The sequence below is a fragment of the Salvelinus sp. IW2-2015 genome, linkage group LG3, assembly GCF_002910315.2.
Source record: "Salvelinus sp. IW2-2015 linkage group LG3, ASM291031v2, whole genome shotgun sequence".
Lineage (NCBI taxonomy): Eukaryota > Metazoa > Chordata > Actinopteri > Salmoniformes > Salmonidae > Salvelinus > Salvelinus sp. IW2-2015.
In genome coordinates this window covers 24,674,895-24,696,623 of record NC_036840.1, presented here as the reverse complement: position 1 = coordinate 24,696,623, position 21,729 = coordinate 24,674,895, and the positions used below count along the sequence as shown (strand labels likewise).

The 21,729-nt window shown below is 44.7% G+C and overlaps 1 protein-coding gene across 1 annotated transcript in view; it reads left to right on the top strand.

Annotated features, from left to right (window-relative positions):
• The window catches only part of nlgn2a (neuroligin 2a), a 241,779-nt gene that overhangs the window by 129,991 nt on the left and 90,059 nt on the right, over window positions 1-21,729 (top strand). Inside the window, 1 exon segment of the mRNA XM_024134641.2 lies at window positions 16,028-16,177. Within this exon segment, the coding sequence (XP_023990409.1) occupies window positions 16,028-16,177 (150 nt within the window).

Sequence of the window (21,729 nt, the reverse complement as noted above, 5' to 3'; positions counted from 1 at the left end):
ATATCATAGTCTGAAGTGTTCCATTTCAAAGGACAACAGGGCTAAATTGTTGATCTGATGGATGTTTTGATACGGCCTGTAGTGGAGAATAGTCTCACAACAATACATGAAGTCATAGGAAGGGTGATAATGGCCCTTAGTGGTCTATTGATGTTAGGGTAAATGTCAGGGCTGCAGCTGTCCAAAACTTCAATACGGGATGAGAATTCCTGACCCCCCCCCCCACACACACACAATTTTCCGACGCAGTTGCTGAATCAACACGGTTCATTATGGACTCGTGAGTCTAGCGTATTTGGGCAGCTGCTCTCGGCGATGTATATTTGTTAAAAATCACATTTCGATATTACAAAATTCATTCAATCTCCCTATGTCCACATAGTGTTATGCATAACAATGTTCTGAACTACTGACGTGATCACGATTCCTCTCCACAAATGAATAGTCCATGGACTCGGGGTTAAGTTGATTTAAAACATTACCCGACTTTGATTGCGATTGCTTGCACTGAAGACTTAACATTTATTCAGTGCAAGCGAGTTGGGTTTGAAGCATGCCTGCCAAGGTGCTTCCAATCCGTATATCCGCCTGTAACAAATGAGCTTTCCATAGTGGCCTTGGGGAAATGTCTACACATTTTGCAGAAAACAGCTTCCCTTGATTGAACTGTATTCCAGCCAATAAAACTGTCCATACCACTTCCTTGAGAAACACCAGTATTTTCCATTGATCACTGTAGTGGGGAACACTCACATTTTCAGTTGTGTGGGTGGTTCATCAACTGCAGGCAAATCTTTAGGTGGATTCTGACTCGTGAAGACATGCTCACCTTGATGAGGTGGGGCTGGGCGATGGTGAGCTAACTGGGCTATGGAAGTCGAAGCAGTAACTATGCTAACCTCATGGGCTGACATGCTAACATGCTAGCCTCTTCATGGACTGACAACGACTCTGACAGATTGGGCTCAGCCGACAGAGGCAGTGGAGCAGGTGTTGTCCTCATCCCACATCTGTGGCTTTTTGGTTGGCTGGGAAAACATTACTGCTACATTGTGTTGTTATTACATGACCTGGAACCCTAATGAGAACGTTTGTGGAATGTTCTGTGGTGGTTGTTGCAGATGTTGTGCACAGGATTATATTGAATGTTAGGAGAACATTCCAAGAATATTTAATACAAAAAATGTTAGATAAAACCCTAAGGAGAACTTCATGGGAATCTTTGTTTGAGGCAAATGTGTGTGTTTGAATGACTGGCGATTAGGGACGGTGTGGGTGTGCACACAGGCACACTAGCGCAGACACACACACACATACACACGCAAACACACACACACACAGGCACACACAAAGGCACGCTAGCACAGACGCACCCACATGCACGCACACACACACAGGCATACACACACCCTGTGCTGGCCTGTCAGTGGTGGGCTGATCCTTGAACCAACTGACTGCTGGGAAATCAGAGTAGACCCTGCGTGCCTGCTTGGGAGATACACACACACACACACACACTACGTGACTGCTGATGGGAGAACAGCCCTGGGAGACACAGCAGAGAAGAGACCAGCACTGAGTGGGTGTTGTGTGTGTGTGTGTTGTGTGTGTGTGTGTGTGTGTTGTGTGTGTTGTGTGTGTGGTGTGTGTGTGTGTGTTGTGTGTGTGTGTGTTGTGTGGGTTGTGTGTGTGTGTGCGTGCGTGCGTGCGTGCGTGTGTGTGTGTGCGTGTGTGTGCGTGAAAACAGTGAAAATTATATTGTTAATAGAAAATCTTTGGAGTGAGTACACACTTCTGGGTGTTGTTGTTGTTGTTGTCTAGTGGTAACAGTAGGGATCATGGGAGTTGAAGTCTTCCTGCCTCTGTTTTGTAGTCTGTCTGCTCCAACAGAACAGATGAAAATGACATGCACTATTCAGCTCTGGGTTTAGAAAGAAAAAAAACAGCAACGGCAGCAGGACAATACTACTAATTCTGACTTGTTTTCAGCAGCCTAGATGGTGATCTTTCAGTGACAGGCCCCTCTGAGTTTCAGCCTAGCTTAGGCAACTTCAAGACAGAACGAAGGCTTACTGGGAAATGGTGGGAAAGAGAAAGGGTGGAAAGAAAGAGAAAGCACGAAACCCTGCCCCCCTCCAACAAAGACCATCCTATGTCAACGGCTTCGTAAACAGCTTCAAAAACAAGTGCACTATTCTCTCTCCTCTCCTTCTGTCTGCCTCCACCACTCAGCCCTTCACCCCCTCCATCGCTCCCTCCTTTCCCTCCACTGTTTCTCTCTGATCTCTATATTCTTCGTGCTGGTCCCCCTCTCTCTCGCTCTCTTGATCTCTCTGTTCGTTGTCTGGCCTCCTGTAGCTGATGCTTTATTTGCTCCCTGTCTATCAAGTCTCCCACCGGATGCCATTGTGTTTTATCCACTTGTCTTTGTTACAATGTATGTTCCTGGTCCTCTCTCGCTCTCTCTATTTCTATCCCACCCTCCATTCCTACTCCCGCCCGCCCCCTCCCTCTCCACCTCCTCCCCTTTAGCGCTCTGAGCAATCCCCTCTTTCTACTCTTTTCATATTTGTGTTGCTGTCACTCCTCTCCTCTTCGTCTTTCTCCTCCCCATCGCCTCAGCTCTTTGCAGCAATCCTGTCGCTCGACGGTCTCTTCTTCTTCCTCCTCTTCCGCCTCTCTCCGGGCTTTAGAAATAGCATTTGGATGAGGCCGATTTAAAAAGAAATATATATATTTTAAAAAACAAATCAATTACAGAAATGGAGTGGAGGGGAAGCTAAGACACACACAGCATCTCATGGTATACTGATCCAGAACACCACACAACACAGGCCATACACACACACACACACACACACACACACTGTTGTCCCCACCCCCTCTTTTCCCCACATAATTTTCTTCATCTGTTTTCCCCAGCCCAACTAAAAGCCCAATTGCTCTTCGGTTAACCCCGCCATCACCTAAAAGCACAATTCCTCTTCAGTTAACCCCGCCATCACCTAAAAGCCCAATTCCTCTTCAGTTAACCCCGCCATCACCTAAAAGCCCAATTCCTCTTCGGTTACCCCGCTATCACCTAAAAGCCCAATTCCTCTTCGGTTAACCCCGCTATCACCTAAAAGCCCAATCGCCATCACCTAAAAGCCCAATTCCTCTTCAGTTAACCCCGCCATCACCTAAAAGCCCAATTCCTCTTCGATTAACCCCGCTATCACCTAAAAGCACAATTCCTCTTCGGTTAACCCCGCCATCACCTAAAAGCCCAATTCCTCTTCAGTTAACCCCGCCATCACCCCTTCTCTTCCTCTTCCTCCCCTTCTTTTCTTCTTATGCACTCATTCCATCACATATCCTCTGAAATTGTGGTGAAGTAAATACCAGCTGGCTACCTCCACAACCTTGCCAGGATGGCGCCGACTGAGATGCTCACCTCGCTTCAGGTCCTTAGGAAACTATACAGTCATTTGTTTTTTTTATGTATTATTTCTTACATTGTTTGTCCAGAAAATCTCAAGTGTTATTACAAACAGCCGGGAAAAACTATTGGATATAAAAGTGACGTCAACTTACCATCATTACGACCAGGAATACGACTTTCCCGAAGCAGATCCTTTGTTCGGACCTCCACCCTGGGCATGGGATCTAATCCCAGAGGCCGACCCAAAACAACGCGGTCGCCGCAGGAGAGGCAGACGGAGCGGCCTCATGGTCAGACTTAGAAGGCGAGCACACCATCCACCGCTTCCGAGCATATTACTCGCCAATGTCCAATCTCTAGACAACAAGTTGGACGAAATTAGGGCACGAGTTGCCTTCCTGAGAAACATCAGAGATTGTAACATTCTCTGTTTCACGGAAACATGGCTCACTTGGGATATGCTGTCAGAGTCGGTACAGCCACCCGGTTTCTTCACGCATCGCGCTGACAGAAACAAACATCTCTCTGGTAAGAAGAAGGGCGGGGGTGTATGCCTTATGATTAACGAGTCGTGGTGTGATCATAACAACATACAGGTACTCAAGTCCTTTTGTTCACCTGACCTAGAATTCCTTACAATCAAATGCCGACCGCATTATCTCCCAGGAGAATTCTCTTCGATTATAGTCACAGCCGTGTATATCCCCCCCAAGCAGATACCTCGACGGCCCAGAAAGAACTTCACTGGACTCGATGTAAACTGGAAACCATATATCCTGAGGCTGCATTTATTGTAGCTGGGGATTTTAACAAAGCTAATCTAAGAACAAGCCTTCCTAAATTCTATCAGCATATCGGATGCGCGACACGAGCTGGTAGCATTCTGGACCATTGCTACTCTAACTTCCGCAATGCATACAAAGCGCTCCCCTGCCCTCCCTTCGGCAAATCTGACCATGACTCCATTTTGTTGCTCCCAACCTATAGACAGAAACTAAAACAGGAAACGCCCATGCTCAGGTCTATCCAATGCTGGTCTGACCAATCAGATTCCACGCTTCAAGATTGCTTCGATCACGTGGACTGGGATGTGTTCCAGGTAGCCTCAGACAATAACATCGACGTATACGCTGACTTGGTGAGCGAGTTTATGAGCAAATGCATCGGTGATGTTGTACCCACGGTGACTATTGAAACCTTCCCTAAACTGAAAGAGCAAACCACCGCTTTTAATCATGGCAAGGCGACTGGAAACATGACCGAATACAAACAGTGTAGCTATTCCCTCTGTAAGGCAATCAAACAAACAAAGCGTCAGTATAGAGACAAAGTAGAGTCGCAATTCAACGGCTCAAACACAAGACGTGTGTGGCAGGGTCTACAGTCAATCACGGATTACAAAAAGAAAACCAGCTCCGTCACGGACATCGACGTCTTGCTCCCAGACAAATTAAACAACTTATTTGCTCGCTTTGAGGACAATACAGTGCCCCTGACACGGCCCGCTACCAAAGCCTGTTGGCTCTCCTTCATCGTGGCCAACGTGAGTAAAACATTTAAACGTGTTAACCCTCGCAAGGCTGCCGGCCCAGACGGCATCCCTAGCCGCATCCTCAGAGCAAGAGCAGACCAACTGGCTGGTGTGTTTACGGACATATTCAATCAATCCCTATCCCAGTCTGCTGTGCCCACATGCTTCAAGATGGCCACCATTGTTCCTGTTCCCAAGAAAGCTAAGGTAACTGAACTAAATGACTATTGCCCCGTAGCACTCACTTCTGTCATCATGAAGTGCTTTGAGAGACTATCTGCCCTATCCCATCTGGACAAGAGGAATACCTATGTAAGAATGCTGTTCATTGACTACAGCTCAGCATTTAACACAATAGTACCCTCAAAACTCGTCATTAAGTTCGAGACCCTGGGTCTCGACCCCGGCCTGTGCAACTGAGTCCTGGACTTTCTGACGGGCCGCCCCCAGGTGGTGAGGGTAGGAAACAATATCTCCACCCCGCTGATCCTCAACACTGGGGCCCCACAAGGGTGCGTTCTCAGCCCTCTCCTGTACTCCCTGTTCACCCATGACTGCATGGCCATGCACGCCTCCAACTCAATCATCAAGTTTGCAGATGACACTACAGTGGTAGGCTTGATTACCAACAACGACAAGACGGCCTACAGGGAGGGGGTGAGGGCCCTCGGAGTGTGGTGTCAGGAAAATAACCTCTCACTCAACGTCAACAAAACAAAGGAGATGATCGTGGACTTCAGGAAACAGCAGAGGGAGCATCCCCCCATCCACATTGATGGGACAGTAGTGGAGAAGGTGGAAAGTTTTAAGTTCCTTGGCGTACACATCACGGACAAACTGAAATGGTCCTCCCACACAACAGCGCCTCTTCAACCTCAGGAGGCTGAAGAAATTTGGCTTGTCACCTAAAACACTCACAAACTTTTACAGATGCACAATCGAGAGCATCCTGTCGGGCTGTATCTCCGCCTGGTACGGCAACTGCACTGCCCACAACCGCAAGGCTCTCCAGAGGGTAGGGTCACTGGGGTCAAACTACCTGCCCTGCAGGACACCTATAGCACCCGATGTCACAGGAAGGCCAAAAAGATCATCAAGGACAACAACCACCCGAGCCACTGCCTGTTCACCCCGCTATCATCCAGAAAGCGAGGTCAGTACAGGTGCATTAAAGCTGGGACCGAGAGACTGAAAAGCAGCTTCTATCTCAAGGCCATCAGACTGTTAAACAGCCATCAGAGACTGCTGCCAATATACTGACTCAAATCTCTGGCCACTTTAATAAATGTAATACATTTATTTAATAAAGGTATCACTAGTCACTTTAAATAACTCCACTTTAAAAATGTCTACATGTCCTACATTACTCACCTCATATGTATATACTGTATTCTATACCATCTTCTGCACCTTGCCTATGCCGCACGGCCATCGCGCATCCATATATTTATATGTACATATTCTTATTCATCCCTTTACATTTATGTGTATAAGGTAGTCGTTGTGAATTTGTTAGATATTACTTGTTAGATATTACTGCATGGTCGGAACTAGAAGCACAAGCATTTCGCGACACTCGCATTAACATCTGCTAACCATGTGTATGTCACCAATAAGATTTGATTTGATTTGTGTGTGTGTGCGTTTGTGTGTCTCTCACAGGGTTCTTTGACAGTTCCGCCTCCCCTCCCTCTCTCTGTCCGTATCCGACCCTCATTAAAAATCCACACCTTTTCATACCCCCCCCCCCACACACACACACACACACACACACACAACACACACACACACACACACACACGGCAGACCTCTGGTATAAAGCTACTACTGTAAATGACAAGCCTCTTCGTTCAAATCCTATAGACGGAAGGGAGAAAAGGTGGTGGATAGCCAGCTGCTCTGGAGAGGGTTTTCACACTGTTTTCTACTAAAACAACACGGCCAATCCGATGGATTTACTCCTGATGTTTACAGCTTCAGCCTAGTTATATATTGATGCTGTGTACGGTATACGTAAGGGATGATCAACGAGGGGCTATGCGTTTCAAAAGCAGCTCAAACAAAACATGTAAAAATGAACTATAGCCATTGAATTCTACCATACAAATATACTGTGCGTTATAGGGAAATAATGCACGCTCTAGAATGCCCTTCAAGCCAATCAGAAAGGAGTATTCGACAATGCCATGGTATAATTATTAAGCAATACGATCTAACTGACATGCTGTGTATGGTATACAGTCAGATCTACAGATCTACTGACATGCTGTGTATGGTATACAGTACAGATCTACAGATCTACTGATATGCTGTGTATGGTATACAGTACAGATATACAGATCTACTGACATGCTTTGTATGGTATACAGTACAGATATACAGATATACAACTATTTTCTTCTTGAACTGCACTGTTGGTTAAGGGCTTGTAAGTAAGCATTTCCCGGTAAAGTCTACACTTGTTGTATTCGGCGCGTGTGGCGAATAAAATTTGATTTGATTTTGACACCTCATTCCTCTCCTGCTAGTGATCCGTACGACCTTTGCTCTGATCCATAGTGTTTAATCAGAGCGAGGGAGCTTTGATGAGGCTGTGATCTGATTGGTCTGTAGCTAGGCTTCGTCTCCACGCATCTCATCACTGCTCATTCATCACTATGCTGTCTGGAGGCTCCTTAGAGAAGGCACAAACACACACACACACACATCTATGGAGATAACAGTCACGTACAACAGGTTGTGAAATAATGCGAAACAGTAGTAAACGGAAACACAATAATTGCTTATTGAATTGAATGCACTCACTTGTCAACTTTATTTAAATCAATGTTTATTTTTAAGTGTAAGGTTTCTACACTACAGTATTTGTTTGGCCACTCCAGTTGTCCTAGATACCTCCCCAAAGCCCAACATTCCATCCAAATAGACGGTATTATTTCAGTCAAATGTATTTATAAAGCCCTTTTTACATCAGCCGATGTCACAAAGTGCTATACAGAAACCCAGCCTAAAACCCCAAACAGCAAGCAATGCAGGTGTAGATTTCTGTGTATTATTTGAACTTATCAGGTATGAAGGTAAGACCCAGATGCGGACAATGTTGAATTCACAATGGTTTAATAATCCGACAGGGGCAGGCAATATACAGGTCAAGGCAGGCAGGGGTCAGTGAACCAGAGGTGGGACAACGGTACCGGCAGGGTCAGAGGCGGGCAGAGTGGCCAGGCAGGCGGGCTCAGAGTCAGGACAGGCAAGGGTCAAAACCAGGAGGGCAAGAAAAAGAGAGACTGGGAAAAGCAAGAGCTGAGACACATAAACGCTGGTTAACTTGACAAACAAACCGAACTGGCAACAGACAAACAGACAACACAGGTATAAATACACAGGGGATAATGGGGAAGATGGGCGACACCTGGAGGAGGGTGGAGACAATCACAAAGACAGGTGAAACATCAGGGTGTGACAGAACTAGCTTTGAATTAGATAGACACGCTGTCACATGTCTTTTCACCAATCATTTTACTTTGTCTGTGCTTTATAATTGTATTTGTATGTTGTCCCCTTGAGAACCACTCCAGTTAAATACAGTACCTTTCCATATCCCACCAACCCAACAGCCTCCATCACCCATCTCTCCCAGTCATTCGTATTCATAGACACAGGTGGAAAAACGGCATGAGGCCTACCGTATATTGGAAATTATATTTTTGAGAAAATATCATTCCTATCGTTTGTGTTGTTGTTTCATTCCAATTTGATTCATTATTGTTTTAGTTATCCGTCTGTGTGTAGAAAACCTGAGACTCTCGTCTCTGCACACAGATTGGTGGGAGTGATAGGATCTCCTAGTGCTATCCAACTCCCATTATAAATACATACATATTCTCGACATGGATTGGATTCAATTGGATACTGTATTCCATTTGTACCCTAGCTCTCTGTAATGCTCCCTAGTACCGCTCTTAATTTGACCACTCTTTTGTTGCTGAACATTTTACCGCACCGGAGGAAATGCAGATGAGCTTTGTGATTTACATAAATTCACTGAAAACGCACACTAACACACGGTTATGTTCAGTGTTGCACTTTTCATGTAGGCTACTTTTAGCCAGCTAATTGCCTAACCACTAATCAAGCAACATCATGCACAAAATAGGTCAATTTAAGATCCTACATCCGTAGGTAGCTTAGGAAAGCTAAGGTAGGGAAGCTTTAGGTGGAGCTTTAGCTGAAGCATTGGTTGTAGAAATAGAAATAGAATTATAATAGTAAATATATTTCTATGATTGAAGCGTTGGTTTGGTCCATAACACAACCATAACCATTATAACAACAGTCAGTAACATTATTATGTTTGTTTGGTGATTGTAATTGGATGAGAAAGAAGCATAGAGCAGATGAGATACGGAATAACAGGGAGTAGGATGAAATCGCCCCTAGACACTGATCTGAGGTCAGATTTGCATTTTGCAACGTTAATAGAAACAGTCTTGACTGATGGGAGGGTAAACTGGTCCTAGATCAGTTTTAGGGAGTAGGATGTTGAAATTGCCCCTAGACACTGATCTAAGGTTAGATTTGCATTTCTCCTCCTAATAGAAACTGTCATGACTTGTGGAAGGGTAAACTGGTCCTAGATCAGTGCCTACAGGATCGCTTCCTCTGAAACACACACACAAACAAACGAACACACCCGCTGGTTAGTGAAGTGAAGTAAACGTTGGTGGGACGTGTCGTCGTGGCTAAACACTAAACAGAAGTTTGGGGCTAATCATCCCTCGTCTTGGTTCTGCTTGAGAGGATCAGCCAGACAGACTGAAGTCCTCAGGGTGACACACATCGACAGCTTCTCTCTCTCTCTCTATCTTTTCCCTCTCTTTCTGTCTTTTTCCTTGGTTTTTCTCTCTCAATTCAATTGAATTCAACTTTATTGACATGGCAAGTTAAATTACTTACATTGTCAAAGTATACATATAACAAAAAATGGTGGATCCAACTGCAATAATAATAGTAGTAGTGGAAATGAGATTAACATTAACAGCAACTACAACAACAATATTAATGAGAATAATAATACATGAACCAGTAGTAGTACCTGACTGAGAAGCCACATGACATGGTATGAAAGCCAAAACAAAACTAAATAGGAAATATTATTGACATTGCACTTTTCACTGGCTGTCCCTCAGGTTGTCTCTCCCTCTCTCTCTCTCTCTCTCTCTCTCTCTCTCTCTCTCTCTCAATTCAATTAAATTCATTTCAAGGGGCTTTATTGGCATGGGAAACATATGTTAACATTGTCAAAGCAAGTGAAGTAGATAATATACAAAAGTGAAATAAACAATGTCTCCACCCTCTTGCTCTCTCTCTCATTTCCCTGTCTTTCTGTTGTTTTAAGGTACTGTAGGGCTTTAAGGTATTGTAGGGCTTTAGGTACTGTAGGGCGTTAAGGTACTGTAGGGCTTTAGGTACTGTAGGGCTTTAAGGTATTGTAGGGCTTTAGGTATTGTAGGGCTTTAAGGTACTGTAGGGCTTTAAGGTATTGTAGGGCTTTAGGTACTGTAGGGCTTTAGGTATTTTAGGGCTTTAGGTACTGTAGGGCTTTAGGTATTGTAGGGGGGGGCTTTTAAGGGTACTGTAGGGCTTTGTAAACTGTAGGGCTTTAGGTACTGTAGGGCTTTTCTGGGTTAGGGTACTTGAGGGCTTTAGGTACTGTAGAGCTTTAGATACTGTAGGGCTGTTAGGTACTGTAGGGCTTTAGGTACTGTAAGGGCTTTAGGTACTGTAGGGCTTAGTACTGGTGACTTTAGGTACTGTAGGGCTGTAGGTACTGTAGGGCTTTAGGTATGGTAGGGCTTTTATGTCGGTAACTGTAGAGCGCTGTAGGTGTACTGGTCAGGGCTTACCTAGGAGTACTTGTAGGGCTTTAGTATATTAGGGACATTGTATTTGGTATGAGTTAGTTGGTTAGAGAGAAAGAGAGAGGAGAGGGATTGCTTGTGGAATAGATGGAGACTGATAGAGTAAAAGAGAGAAAGGGGAGTGGATGAATAGTTGAGAAAAGGCGAGAAGGAGAGGGGTGAGAAGGAGGAGAAAAAGAAGAGGGAGGGATAGCGGAGAAAGGAGAGAGAGAAGGAGACGCTGTGAGCGGATAGAGGAGAAAAGAGAGGAAGAAGAGGGGAGTGATAGAGAGAAAAAGAGGGAGAAAGAGAGGGAAGGTGATAGAGGAGAAAAGAAGGGAGAGAGAGGAGAGGATGAGGAGAAAAGAGGGAGGGAGGGATAGAGGCAGAAAAGAGAGGGAGATAAGAGGAGAAAAGAGAGGGAGGGATTAGAGAGAAAAGGAGGGATAAGAGAGGAGGGATAGAGGAGAAAAGAGAGAGGGGAGTGATAGAGGAGAGAAAAGAGGGAGAAGAGAGAGGGGGATAGAGGAGAAAAGAGAGGAGAAGAGGGGGATGGGATATGAGGAGAAAGGAGAGGGAGGGATAGAGGAGGAAAAGAGAGGGAGGGATAGAGGAGAAAAGAGAGAGGGGGGATAGGGAGGAAAAGAGGGAAGAGAGGGAGGAGTAGAGGAGAAAGAGAGGGAGAAGAGAGGGAGGGATAGGATAAAGAGAGGAAGAGAGGAGAGTAGAGGAGAAAAAGGATAGGGAGGGGATAGATAGAGGAGAAAAGAGAGGGAGGCATAGAGGAGAAAAAGAGGAGAGGGATAGAGAGAGAAAAGAGAGGGAGGGATAAGGAGAAAAGAGAGGAGAAAGAGAAGAGGGAGGATAGAGGAGAGACAAGAGGGAGCAGAGCAGGAGGGATGATAAAAGGAGAAAAAGAGGGAGGGAAGAGGGGCAAAGAGGTAAGAGAGGGAGGATAGATTTGCATCCCCTGGGGACCACTGTGCTGTCTGTCAGTGTTGTTGTGCCTGTAACATATCCATGGATGATAGAGGCCAGCTCTGTCTATCAGTCTATGTGAATTGAGGTGTGTGGTGGTGGGTGTGTGCCCGTGCATGGGTTGTCTCCTTACATGCGGGTCTCCTTACATGCGTGCATGTTATGTCGGTCAGTGTGTTGTGTGTCGTCCGGGTGTGTATGTCTCTCTCTCTCTGTGTGTGGATGTCTTAGTTGTTTATGCTTTTTTGTTTGGCGTCGTCCCGAATGGGTCGTCGTATATGTCTCTCTCTCCTCTGTGTGTGTCTCCTCGCTGGGTCCTCTGCTCATGTCTTCTTCTCTCTCTGTGTGTCTGTCTGGTGTGTGTATGGTCTCTCTCTCTCTCTCGGTACGAATGTGTGTGTGTGTTGTGTGTGTATGTGTGTGGTGTGAGTTGTTGTGTGTGTGTGTGTGTGTTTGTGTGTGTGAAGATCCCTTTGTGGCTGTGTTCTACTTGTGGATTGTGTGTGAGATTGGGTCGTTGTGTGACAGTTGTTGAGGATTTTTCTAGTCTCCTTGTTGTTATTGGCTGTTCTAATCTGGAAGTGGTTGTGTTTGTGTTGTGGTGTGGTGATGGTGTGTGTGTGGAACAAAGTGGATAGGATGTGCAGGCTCGCTCTTCCTCGCGCATAATGGAAATGGTTTAGGGTGGAGACATGGCCAGAGGGGTGTCAAAGGGGTAAGAGATGTGTGACTGCAACTCTGTCTCCATTGGCAACAGTCAATGAGAGTTAGTTTGTGTTGATTGGAATGGCTGCCCTGTTCAAGTGAAGTGAGAGAGAGAGAGGTGGGTTGAATTGAGACGGATGAGAGATAGAGGTCTCCTTGAGTTAGTTGAGTCGTTAATCTAACAAAAGGATACCCAAAGAAAAAGTAGGTAAGGATGTGAGGAGACCAAGGGTAAGACTGTCTAGTCGACGTTCCTTTGTGGCCTCGTAGATCGATGACCCACCGCCAACCAGCATGAGATGGTAAGAGAGACCAACCCAAAGGGGTAGCAGTAGAAGACGATGAGGAGTGGGGTTGTACAAAAGGATAATTCTAGAATCGACCTGAGTACCACATTACTATTCTAAGATACCCCGTCAAGAGTTATGAGTAGGAGGAGTAAAGAGTCGCGGCTAGGTCTCACCAAGATGTCTTAGAAAGTCTCCATTATATAGAGAAACCTATACCCCCTTCAAGAATCTAGATGAAGGTAACAAGGGGTAAAGTAGGGAGAGAGGTAGAGACCAAGGTACAAGAGAAACACGAGTGTAAACTGAAGTCTGCGCATGAACAGTCGTGTACACGGAAAGTAATCTAGATTAAGTGGGTGGGGTTGGTAGAAAGTCTGACCTTATTAACAAAGTAAACTCTAGTAAATTACTGATTAGTTGTTGTGGGGGATTTGACAAAGTAGATGTCCTGAGTCTCCTATAAATATAACACTGACGATTATAATCTGATAAGTGAAAGAAAGAGGGGAGGTACCACCCAGGAAGAACCCCCAATGACAAAGAACCAGAGAAAAACAAGAAGACCAACGGGTAAGAGGGAGAAGAGGAAGAAGAAACCACAAAAGGATAGAAGAACAATAAGAGAGGAAGGTAGAGGAGGTAGGAAGAGGAACCAACCGCCTGAGGGTAGGAGGTAAAGATGATCTTGAGGCTCCGCTTGTTGTTGTCTCTGAAATCTAGACTGACCCGAATTAGTGAAGGTTATCCCCCAATGGTGGGGATGAGGGGTAATGGGTTACCCCCAAAGGTTGTCTAGTCTCCGGTTTAAGTCCTCTGTCGAATGGGAGCATTCGGTAACCATCTAGGATAGTACCAGGTAGAGACCCCCCACTTATGTAGTAGGGATGGTCATAAGTCTGCCTATTTGGCCTGCTGGGAGAGAATAAGGAATGGTGGTGAAGTGGGGGGTTCGATGAGTGAGATCGCCACTCTCCTCAGTCCTCCAACACCCTCCTACTCCCAGCGCTCTCCCTCCCTCTCCAATCCTGGCCCAGATGTGAGAAGGTGGGGTAGTGGGGGGTTGGTGGAGCGGAGACGAGTAGTTTTCTGGAGGTCTCCCTTATGGCTCTAATCCAAATCTTTCAATAGGTGGTGACCAGTCAGGGGCGGGAGATTTCTAGTCTCCGCTTATGGCCTCTTGATCATTATAGTGGTAGTTGGGGGTCGGTGATATCTAGTTCTCACCTACCAAGTAAGTGTGTTCTCTAATGCTGATAGTTGACACCAGGTTTTGTGTGGTTAGTCTAGTCTCCCTAATGGGCTCTAATCCAGATATTATTGAGAGAGAACCAGAGTAGAAGGTACGCCACAGTGAGGGTGCTAAGGAATGTTCAATCTCCCCGTAATGCATAACCTATAGAAGAAACACAAGTACATCTGAACGACTGAGAGGAGAGAGTAAATGAGGTCCGACCCAGGCAGGGAGAAAGGGTAAATAGGAGGGGAAGCATAAGGAACCCCAGGGCGAGGGAGAGAAGGAGGGAGAGGATGAGGAGAGAGAGAGTGAACGTGAGGGAAAGATGGTGAGAGCAAAGGAGAGAAGATGACGAGGCGAGGGAAGGAAGGAAAGGAGAAATCAAAACTGTATTTCTGTGTTTGTGCGGTCCAGTGTGTGTTGTGTGTGTCTAGTTATGTGTATGTGGGCTGGGTTGTAAATTCATTAGTCCAAACCAGATTGCAAAACGGCACACTAAATGAGAGTTTCTATTGCGACAAAATCTATTCAGTAGAGTTCCTCCCCGTTCTGTTCCGTTGAGGCTACAACAGGACCGGCGAATGAATGCCGCCTTTTTTGTACTGTGATTGTTATGTACATCTGTTGCTGAATCTTACACTGAGTTGTACAAAACATCTAGGGAAACACCTCACTAATATTGAATTGCCCTACAGAAAAGCCTCAATTCGTCGGGGCATGACCTCGGACCTAGTATGTCCTTTGGGGGTGGACCAATGTTTGATACACACGGGGAAAAACCCGAGCAAGCCATTGCAGTTCTTGACACAACCCGGTGCCTGGCACCTTACTACCATACCCAGTTCCAAAGGCACTTGAATCTTTTGGTCTTTGCTCATTCAACCCTCCTGAATGGTACACAGTACACCAATCCATTGTCTCAATTGCCCTCAAGGCTTACAACATCCTTCTTTATCCTGTCTCCTCCCCTTCATCTACACTGATTGAAGTGGATTTAACCAAGTGACATCATTAAGGGATCATACCTTTACACCTGGGATTGACCTGGTCAGTCTATGTCATGGAAAGAGGCAGTGTGTTCTTAATGTTTTGTACAATCAGTGTATATGGGTTTCAGTACATGTTGTGTTACAGCAGGTAGTTCTTTCTATTTAATGGCATGTGTTTTTCATAGAGCCAGACTTTGGCAACCAATAACTTATTCTTTATCTCGTCTACTCTCTCTCTCTCTCTCTCTCTCTCTCTCTCTCTCTCTCTCTCTCTCTCTCTCTCTCATCTCTCTTCTCTCTTCTCTCTCTCTCTCTCTTCTCTCTCTCTCTCTCTTCTCTCTCTCTCTCCTCTCTCTCTCTCTCTCTCTCTCTCTCTCTCTCTCTCTCTCTCTCTCTCTCTCTCTCTCTCTCTCTCTCTCTCTCTCATCTCCTCTCTCTCTCTCTCTCTCTCTCTCTCTCTCTCTCTCTCTCTCCCTGCCTCTCCCGCCCTCTCTTCCTCCCCCCTTCCTCTCTCTCGTCTCTCTGCGTAAGCTGATGCGCTATAGTGGTTATTTTATGTTACTGTTTCTGCTCCGCTGCGACCCTCATATTAATTTATCCTCCAACCCAGGTGCTCGGCAACACACACCACTGACAGACAGACAGACAGACAGACTACCACCACCATTAAAAACATAATTGAAGTCAGCGTCCCCTATATATACAAACAGTAGATCTACTCACTGGCCTCCCAGAATCCACTGTATCCCGTTAGCTGAATTCCTAGGATGATTCTACAGGTTACATGACTTTTAGAGTTGTTCTTCGCTTCGTGATGAGAGGAACATTCATCCACTTCCCATATTCTACTTGTCTCCCCTCCTTCTGTTGTGTGTGTGTGTGTGTGTGTGGTGCCCCCTGTGGATGGTGTTGTGTGTCGTAGTTGTTGTGTGTGTGTGTGTGTGTGTGTGTGTGTGTGTGTGTGTGGTGTCTGAAGACATCCGTGACCGTAGGAAGAAGCCAGTGATGCTGTTTATCCACGGAGGCTCCTACATGGAAGGAACCGGAAACATGTTTGACGCCAGTGTCCTCGCCGCCTACGGCAACGTTATCGTGGTCACTATGAACTACCGCCTGGGCGTCCTCGGTAAGTTCCATTTACCGCTGTGTGTACACACACACACACACATTGCAAACACACACAGTGCACGTACTTTAACACACATTGCACGCACACACCAGACCTGGGATAACTATAGGTTTAGGTATTCCAAAAAATGTAATACTGATCTCAGGACGTGACTACTTTTGAGAAACTGTTGGATTGGCTGCCATCAACTAATGGCTGGGCTGCGTCTGGAACTGCACATTATAGATGGAATGAATAAAGCGCACACAATCACCTATACTATTCCAATCTATCTGACAGTCATGTTTGATCTACACAATACGTTTCTTTCTGAACGTTCTGTAAATCCCCGTGAACAGGCCCCAGGTGTAGATAATCAAGTCAAACGAATTAACCAATGATATTTTGTACAGATGATGAGTAGAAATAAGTTGCGACACTCCACTATTGTATGCCGGTTCCAACGTGCCACTGAAAAGGTCGAACGCTGCAATTCATTTCACGATACCTGAAAATACTGCAGAGTAACTCAAAGCCATTTGCAAACGTCGCACACAGCAAGTTGGACGCTCAGCAAAAACAACTTCGTACGTCTTCGTCCATCTGAGGGTAAGTGTTCTTGTTTCAAACACACACTATACCATCTTTAACAGGGATCATTTACTCAGAATACAAAACAAAACATGTTTTTCCACCTACCTTGGCTGTAGTTGATTCAAGAAGGCAGTTTTGGGATATTTCTTTTGACACTTAATAGCCATATTTTGGTACTGTTAGCACTCTCAGTAACACTGTTCTTGTACCCGTGCAATAAAACTGTCATTTATTTTTACAAGCCACATTTTATTAGCATGTTGTTACGTGATACTTTTGTAATTGCATAGTAATGAGCTGAGAGTTTTTGGAAGTACTTCACACAAGAGGAATAGTGACGGTTCCTTATTCCACTTATGTAATAACTCTGTTATTATGCAATTATAAAGCACAGTCCTATGTAACAACAATGCTGCGATTGTAATAATCACAAAGTTACTAAACATGTGTAATAAGTTCATGTCAAGCGTTACCGTATTACCTTATGTCTCACTCATTATGGAAATATATTTGTTAGTCATTTTGAACCTGCGTAAGAGGTTATTCCATGTCCCTCGTGTATTGCATTCTAGGCTATAGGCTATATTAAGCTTCATAGCTAAGAGCCGTCCAAACCATGTGCTTACGATCGTATATTTTGACTAATTCAACTAACTGTTGTAGTTTTTGGTTCTTCATCAAATATTTGGCAGCCATCAAATAAATATTTTTCTTTTTAAATAACTTGCATTTATTCATTTATTCTTAAACACCTTTTTAAATATTATTTGGTTTTCTGAAAGGTATTCAAAATACTTTCAAATATGATTTGTTTTTCTGAGAACCGTATTTGAATATCAAAGAAAATAGTTGCCTTTTAGTTGAAACTCTATATCAGCTATATTTGACTGCCTTGACTATTTGAAAAGTTGCATTTTTAAATAAACTACAAAATGGAACTATTTTCTGCCCCGGTCTGGCACACTCACACATACAACACAAACACACATGAACACACCCACACACACTGTTTCCCAGCTATCTGAAATTGCCTATTTCCTCCATCTCTTCACTGACCACGGATGGGAACAGATAATGAAGGAGAATTGCAATACGAATGAAGTATCTCAACTATCTGTGTTCTCCAAAGTTTCTCCTTCACATAACTCCACTGTTGATTGCTCTTGTCTGCAGAGTTCCTCTGATGTAAGGTCTGGCATCGATTGGTCTGGTCTGATGCAAGTGCTTCGTGTGCAGACAGAGTCTGAGCTCACTGCTAAATATATATATTTTTTACAAGACAGAAATATTGGAGCGAGTCGTAGTCATGCAAATTAAAGACATCTTTATAGGGTCGGAAATATACTTCCCTATTTTTCACTTTAACTACGCCAGCGCAGAGCAGAGCAAGGAAAATAGATCACAAGACTTTCATCTTAGAAGATAAAAGTAGATAGAAGTAGATGAAAAGTACGTCTCGGACTTCTCAGATATGGTGCATTTTTGAAACCACTAGCACTCATACAAAACAGTATGCCTGAGTCATAGAGATGTACCATACATGTTCTATTCCATCCTAAGCATTTAACCCTCGAGAGTCTATTGACGCACCGGTGCGTCAATTTAAGTAACATCGTTTATAAAATCCCTATCAAAATCCGTCAGTTTAAGCTAGAGATATTTCTTTTTTTTGCACGGGCTGTATCTCAATATACGGCATCGGCCAATGGCGGCCTTCTGCATCTGCGGTGGAAGGTGACCGAGCTACAGCGGTGTTTGTCAGAGAATGAAACGTTCCGAAAATCGGTCTTCTCACGAAAACATCTGTAGCATCTGAACTGTTTGGCCTAAAAAATATGATCTAATAATAATCTAATAATAATAATGATCTAATAATAATAATAATAATATGATTGTATCTATGGAAAGATGAGACTCTCACGAAAACGATGGTGGTCTCCGTCTGAAGGTAACCGGGTACCGGTTTTGAAAACAATGGCAACAGCATCGTGCTTCAAAAAGCAGCAGTAAAAGCTGCCTGTATTGTACGCTACCTGTAACTTTCAGAATTTTGTGTTTGTATTCATTGTGGAACCCCATTAGTTCCTGCCAAGGCAGCAGCTACTCTTCCTGGGGTCCAGCAAAATTAAGGTAGTTATGTACTATTTAAAACATTACATTTCACAACAGATTTCACAACACATTAAGTGTGTGCCCTCAGGCCACTACTTTACTATCACATATCTACAACACAAAATCCATGTACGTGTGTGTATAGTGCGTATGTTATCATGTGTGTGTGTGTGTGTATGCGAATGTCTGTGCCTGTGTGTGTGTGTGTCTCTTCACAGTCCCCGCAGTTACATAAGGTGTATTTGTATCTGTTTTTTAAATCTGATTCTACTGCTTGCATGAGTTACTTGATGTGGAATAGAGTTCCATGTAGTCATGGCTCTATGTTGTACTGTGTGCCTCCCATAGTCTGTTCCCAAAGTCTGTTATAGACACACACACACTTTAACTTTATTGTAACAGATTTATTTTTCATATATCCAATGCGATGAATGACATATTCATGTGAAACGAGTGTGTGTGTGTACATGCATGTGTGTGTGCGCGTGTTAGCGCGTACTGTACGTGTGTCCATCCTGAATAGTGTCGGTTGTAAGGCTCTGAATGTGATCTCAGTTCAGACGCTGATCATGGTGACGTTTCAAAACCATGAATGATAGGCTACAGTACATGGTATATAATTAAGCAATAAGGCCCGAGGGGGCGTGGTATACGGCCAATATACCACGGCTAAGAGCTGCTCTTATGCACGACGCAACGCGGAACAGCTCTACCACTGGTATACTCCTACTTCAGTGGTAGGAGTAAATCCTGGTATTCACTGAATTCACGTTCTCACTTAGAGCCCCTTAGAGACCGTTTATTTGTGGAACCACTACATTTAGGTTTGTCTCTTAAAGGGATACGTCGGGATTTTGGCAACGAGGCCCTTAATCTACTTCACGACACTAGGATGCTAGTAGATACCCATAGACTTAGATAGCGTTGGCTCGCCGAACTACGTCTAACTTCCTTCATTCAGGACACAGAGACATAACAATGGTATCCACGAGTTCATCCCGAAGTATCCCTTTAAACAACAGTGTCAGGTGGTTTTATCCCCCATTACCATAGAATACATCCCGTCATGACATTAGTTGTATACTATTCAATTATCCCCATGACATGATCTACATTACTGTATAAACTGGGTGGATCAAGCCCTGAATGCTGATTGGCTGACAGCCGTGGTATATGAGACCTTATACCACGGGTATGACAAAACATTCATTTTTACTGCTCTAATTACGTTGGTAACCAGTTCATAATAGCAATAAGGCACCTCGGGGGTTTGTGGTATACGGCCAATACACCACGGCTAAGGGCTGTGTCCAGGCACTCCGCGTTGCGTCGTGCATAAGAGCTGCAACTTAGCCGTGGTATATTGACCGTATACCACGCCCCCTCGTGCCTTATTGCTTAATTATATACCATGTACTGTAGCCTATCATTCATGGTGTTGAAACGTCACCAGGTCCAGCTCTCGTATTTCTCCCAGTCTCCACATCAGTCTTTGACCAGGTGACTTTCATCCCCCTTCCTCTCTCTCCTCTACTCCCCCCACCATCCATCCCTCAGGCACGTTTTCCCCTGTACCAGTGTCTGTGTCATGTTGGAACCTGCTCTGTCTGTCTCTTCTCTCTGATTTAAACCACCTCTCAACCTCCCTCTGTCTGTAGCGTTGATTAAAAATAATGTGTGTGTGTGTGTGTGTGTGTGTGTGTGTGTGTGAGAGAGATCACCAGGTCCAGCATCTCGCATTTCTTCCCAGTCTCCACATCAAGTCTTTGACCAGCGGTTGACAACTATTCATCCCCCTTCCTCCTCTACTCCGTCTAACTCCCAGCCACCATCCATCCACTCAAGGGCACCCGTTTATCCCCTGCTCCAGTGTCTGTGTCATGTTGGAACCTGCTCTGTGCTGTCTCTTTCTCTCTGAATTTAAACCCCACCTTCTCAACGTCCCTCTGTCTAGCTAAAGCGTTGATTAAAAAATATGCGTCAAACCGTGTGTGCTCGCTGTGTGCTGTGTGTGTCTGTGTGCTGTGTGGTGTGGTGTGTGTGGTGTTGTGGTGTTGTGTGTTGTGTGTGTGTGTGTGTGTGTGTGTGTGTGTGTGTGTGTGTGTGTGTGTGAACAAACCAACACTCACTCCGTCTTTACCGACTCTCTGATTGAAACCATGACCGCATCCGGTCGGCAGTGACAAGTGCGTTACTCATGGTAACACCACAGTAAAAACTCAGCTCTGAACTAGCTTACTGTAGCATGGCGCCAAGAGGGTGTTTGAAATCACAAAAATAATGGCTCTTTATAGCTTTTAACTCACAGTAGCATTTGTAAAAAAGGTTAGGTACACTGGCTTTATACAGTATGTAGCTATTGCTATATAGCTTAGCGCTACTTTTCTACACAGCCACAGTGGTGGACACTCGTATAGGATTCTCGTACATACTGTAAGCTCTTAGCAGTAACCTGTTAGCACTATTAGCAAGTAACCTGTTAGCGCTAACCAATGGCTGACTCTACGCTATTGCTAACATTCAACACAAGCCACATAGGAATATGCTAATAGCTTTTAGCTTACAAGTAGCTGTTAGTGCTGTAGCGGGGCTACTGCCCTGCACCTTCTACGGGAAGGGAATTTCCTTTCTCCTGTGTTAAATAATGTTAATTTTATGTACGTAGCATAGCGTAGCCTAGGCGCTCCTGGAGAGCCTGCCGAGTTAGCGCGGGACCTTGCCTCTGCTGCCTTTTGGCGACACAACGTTACAGTTTCATACGTCACTTCATGGAATGAGGTTTTTTTGAAACCTACGCTGTGGGACCTGGAAAGTACTCCTGAGAGATAGAGAGGGATGGAGAGAAAGAGATGGAAGAGGGAGGA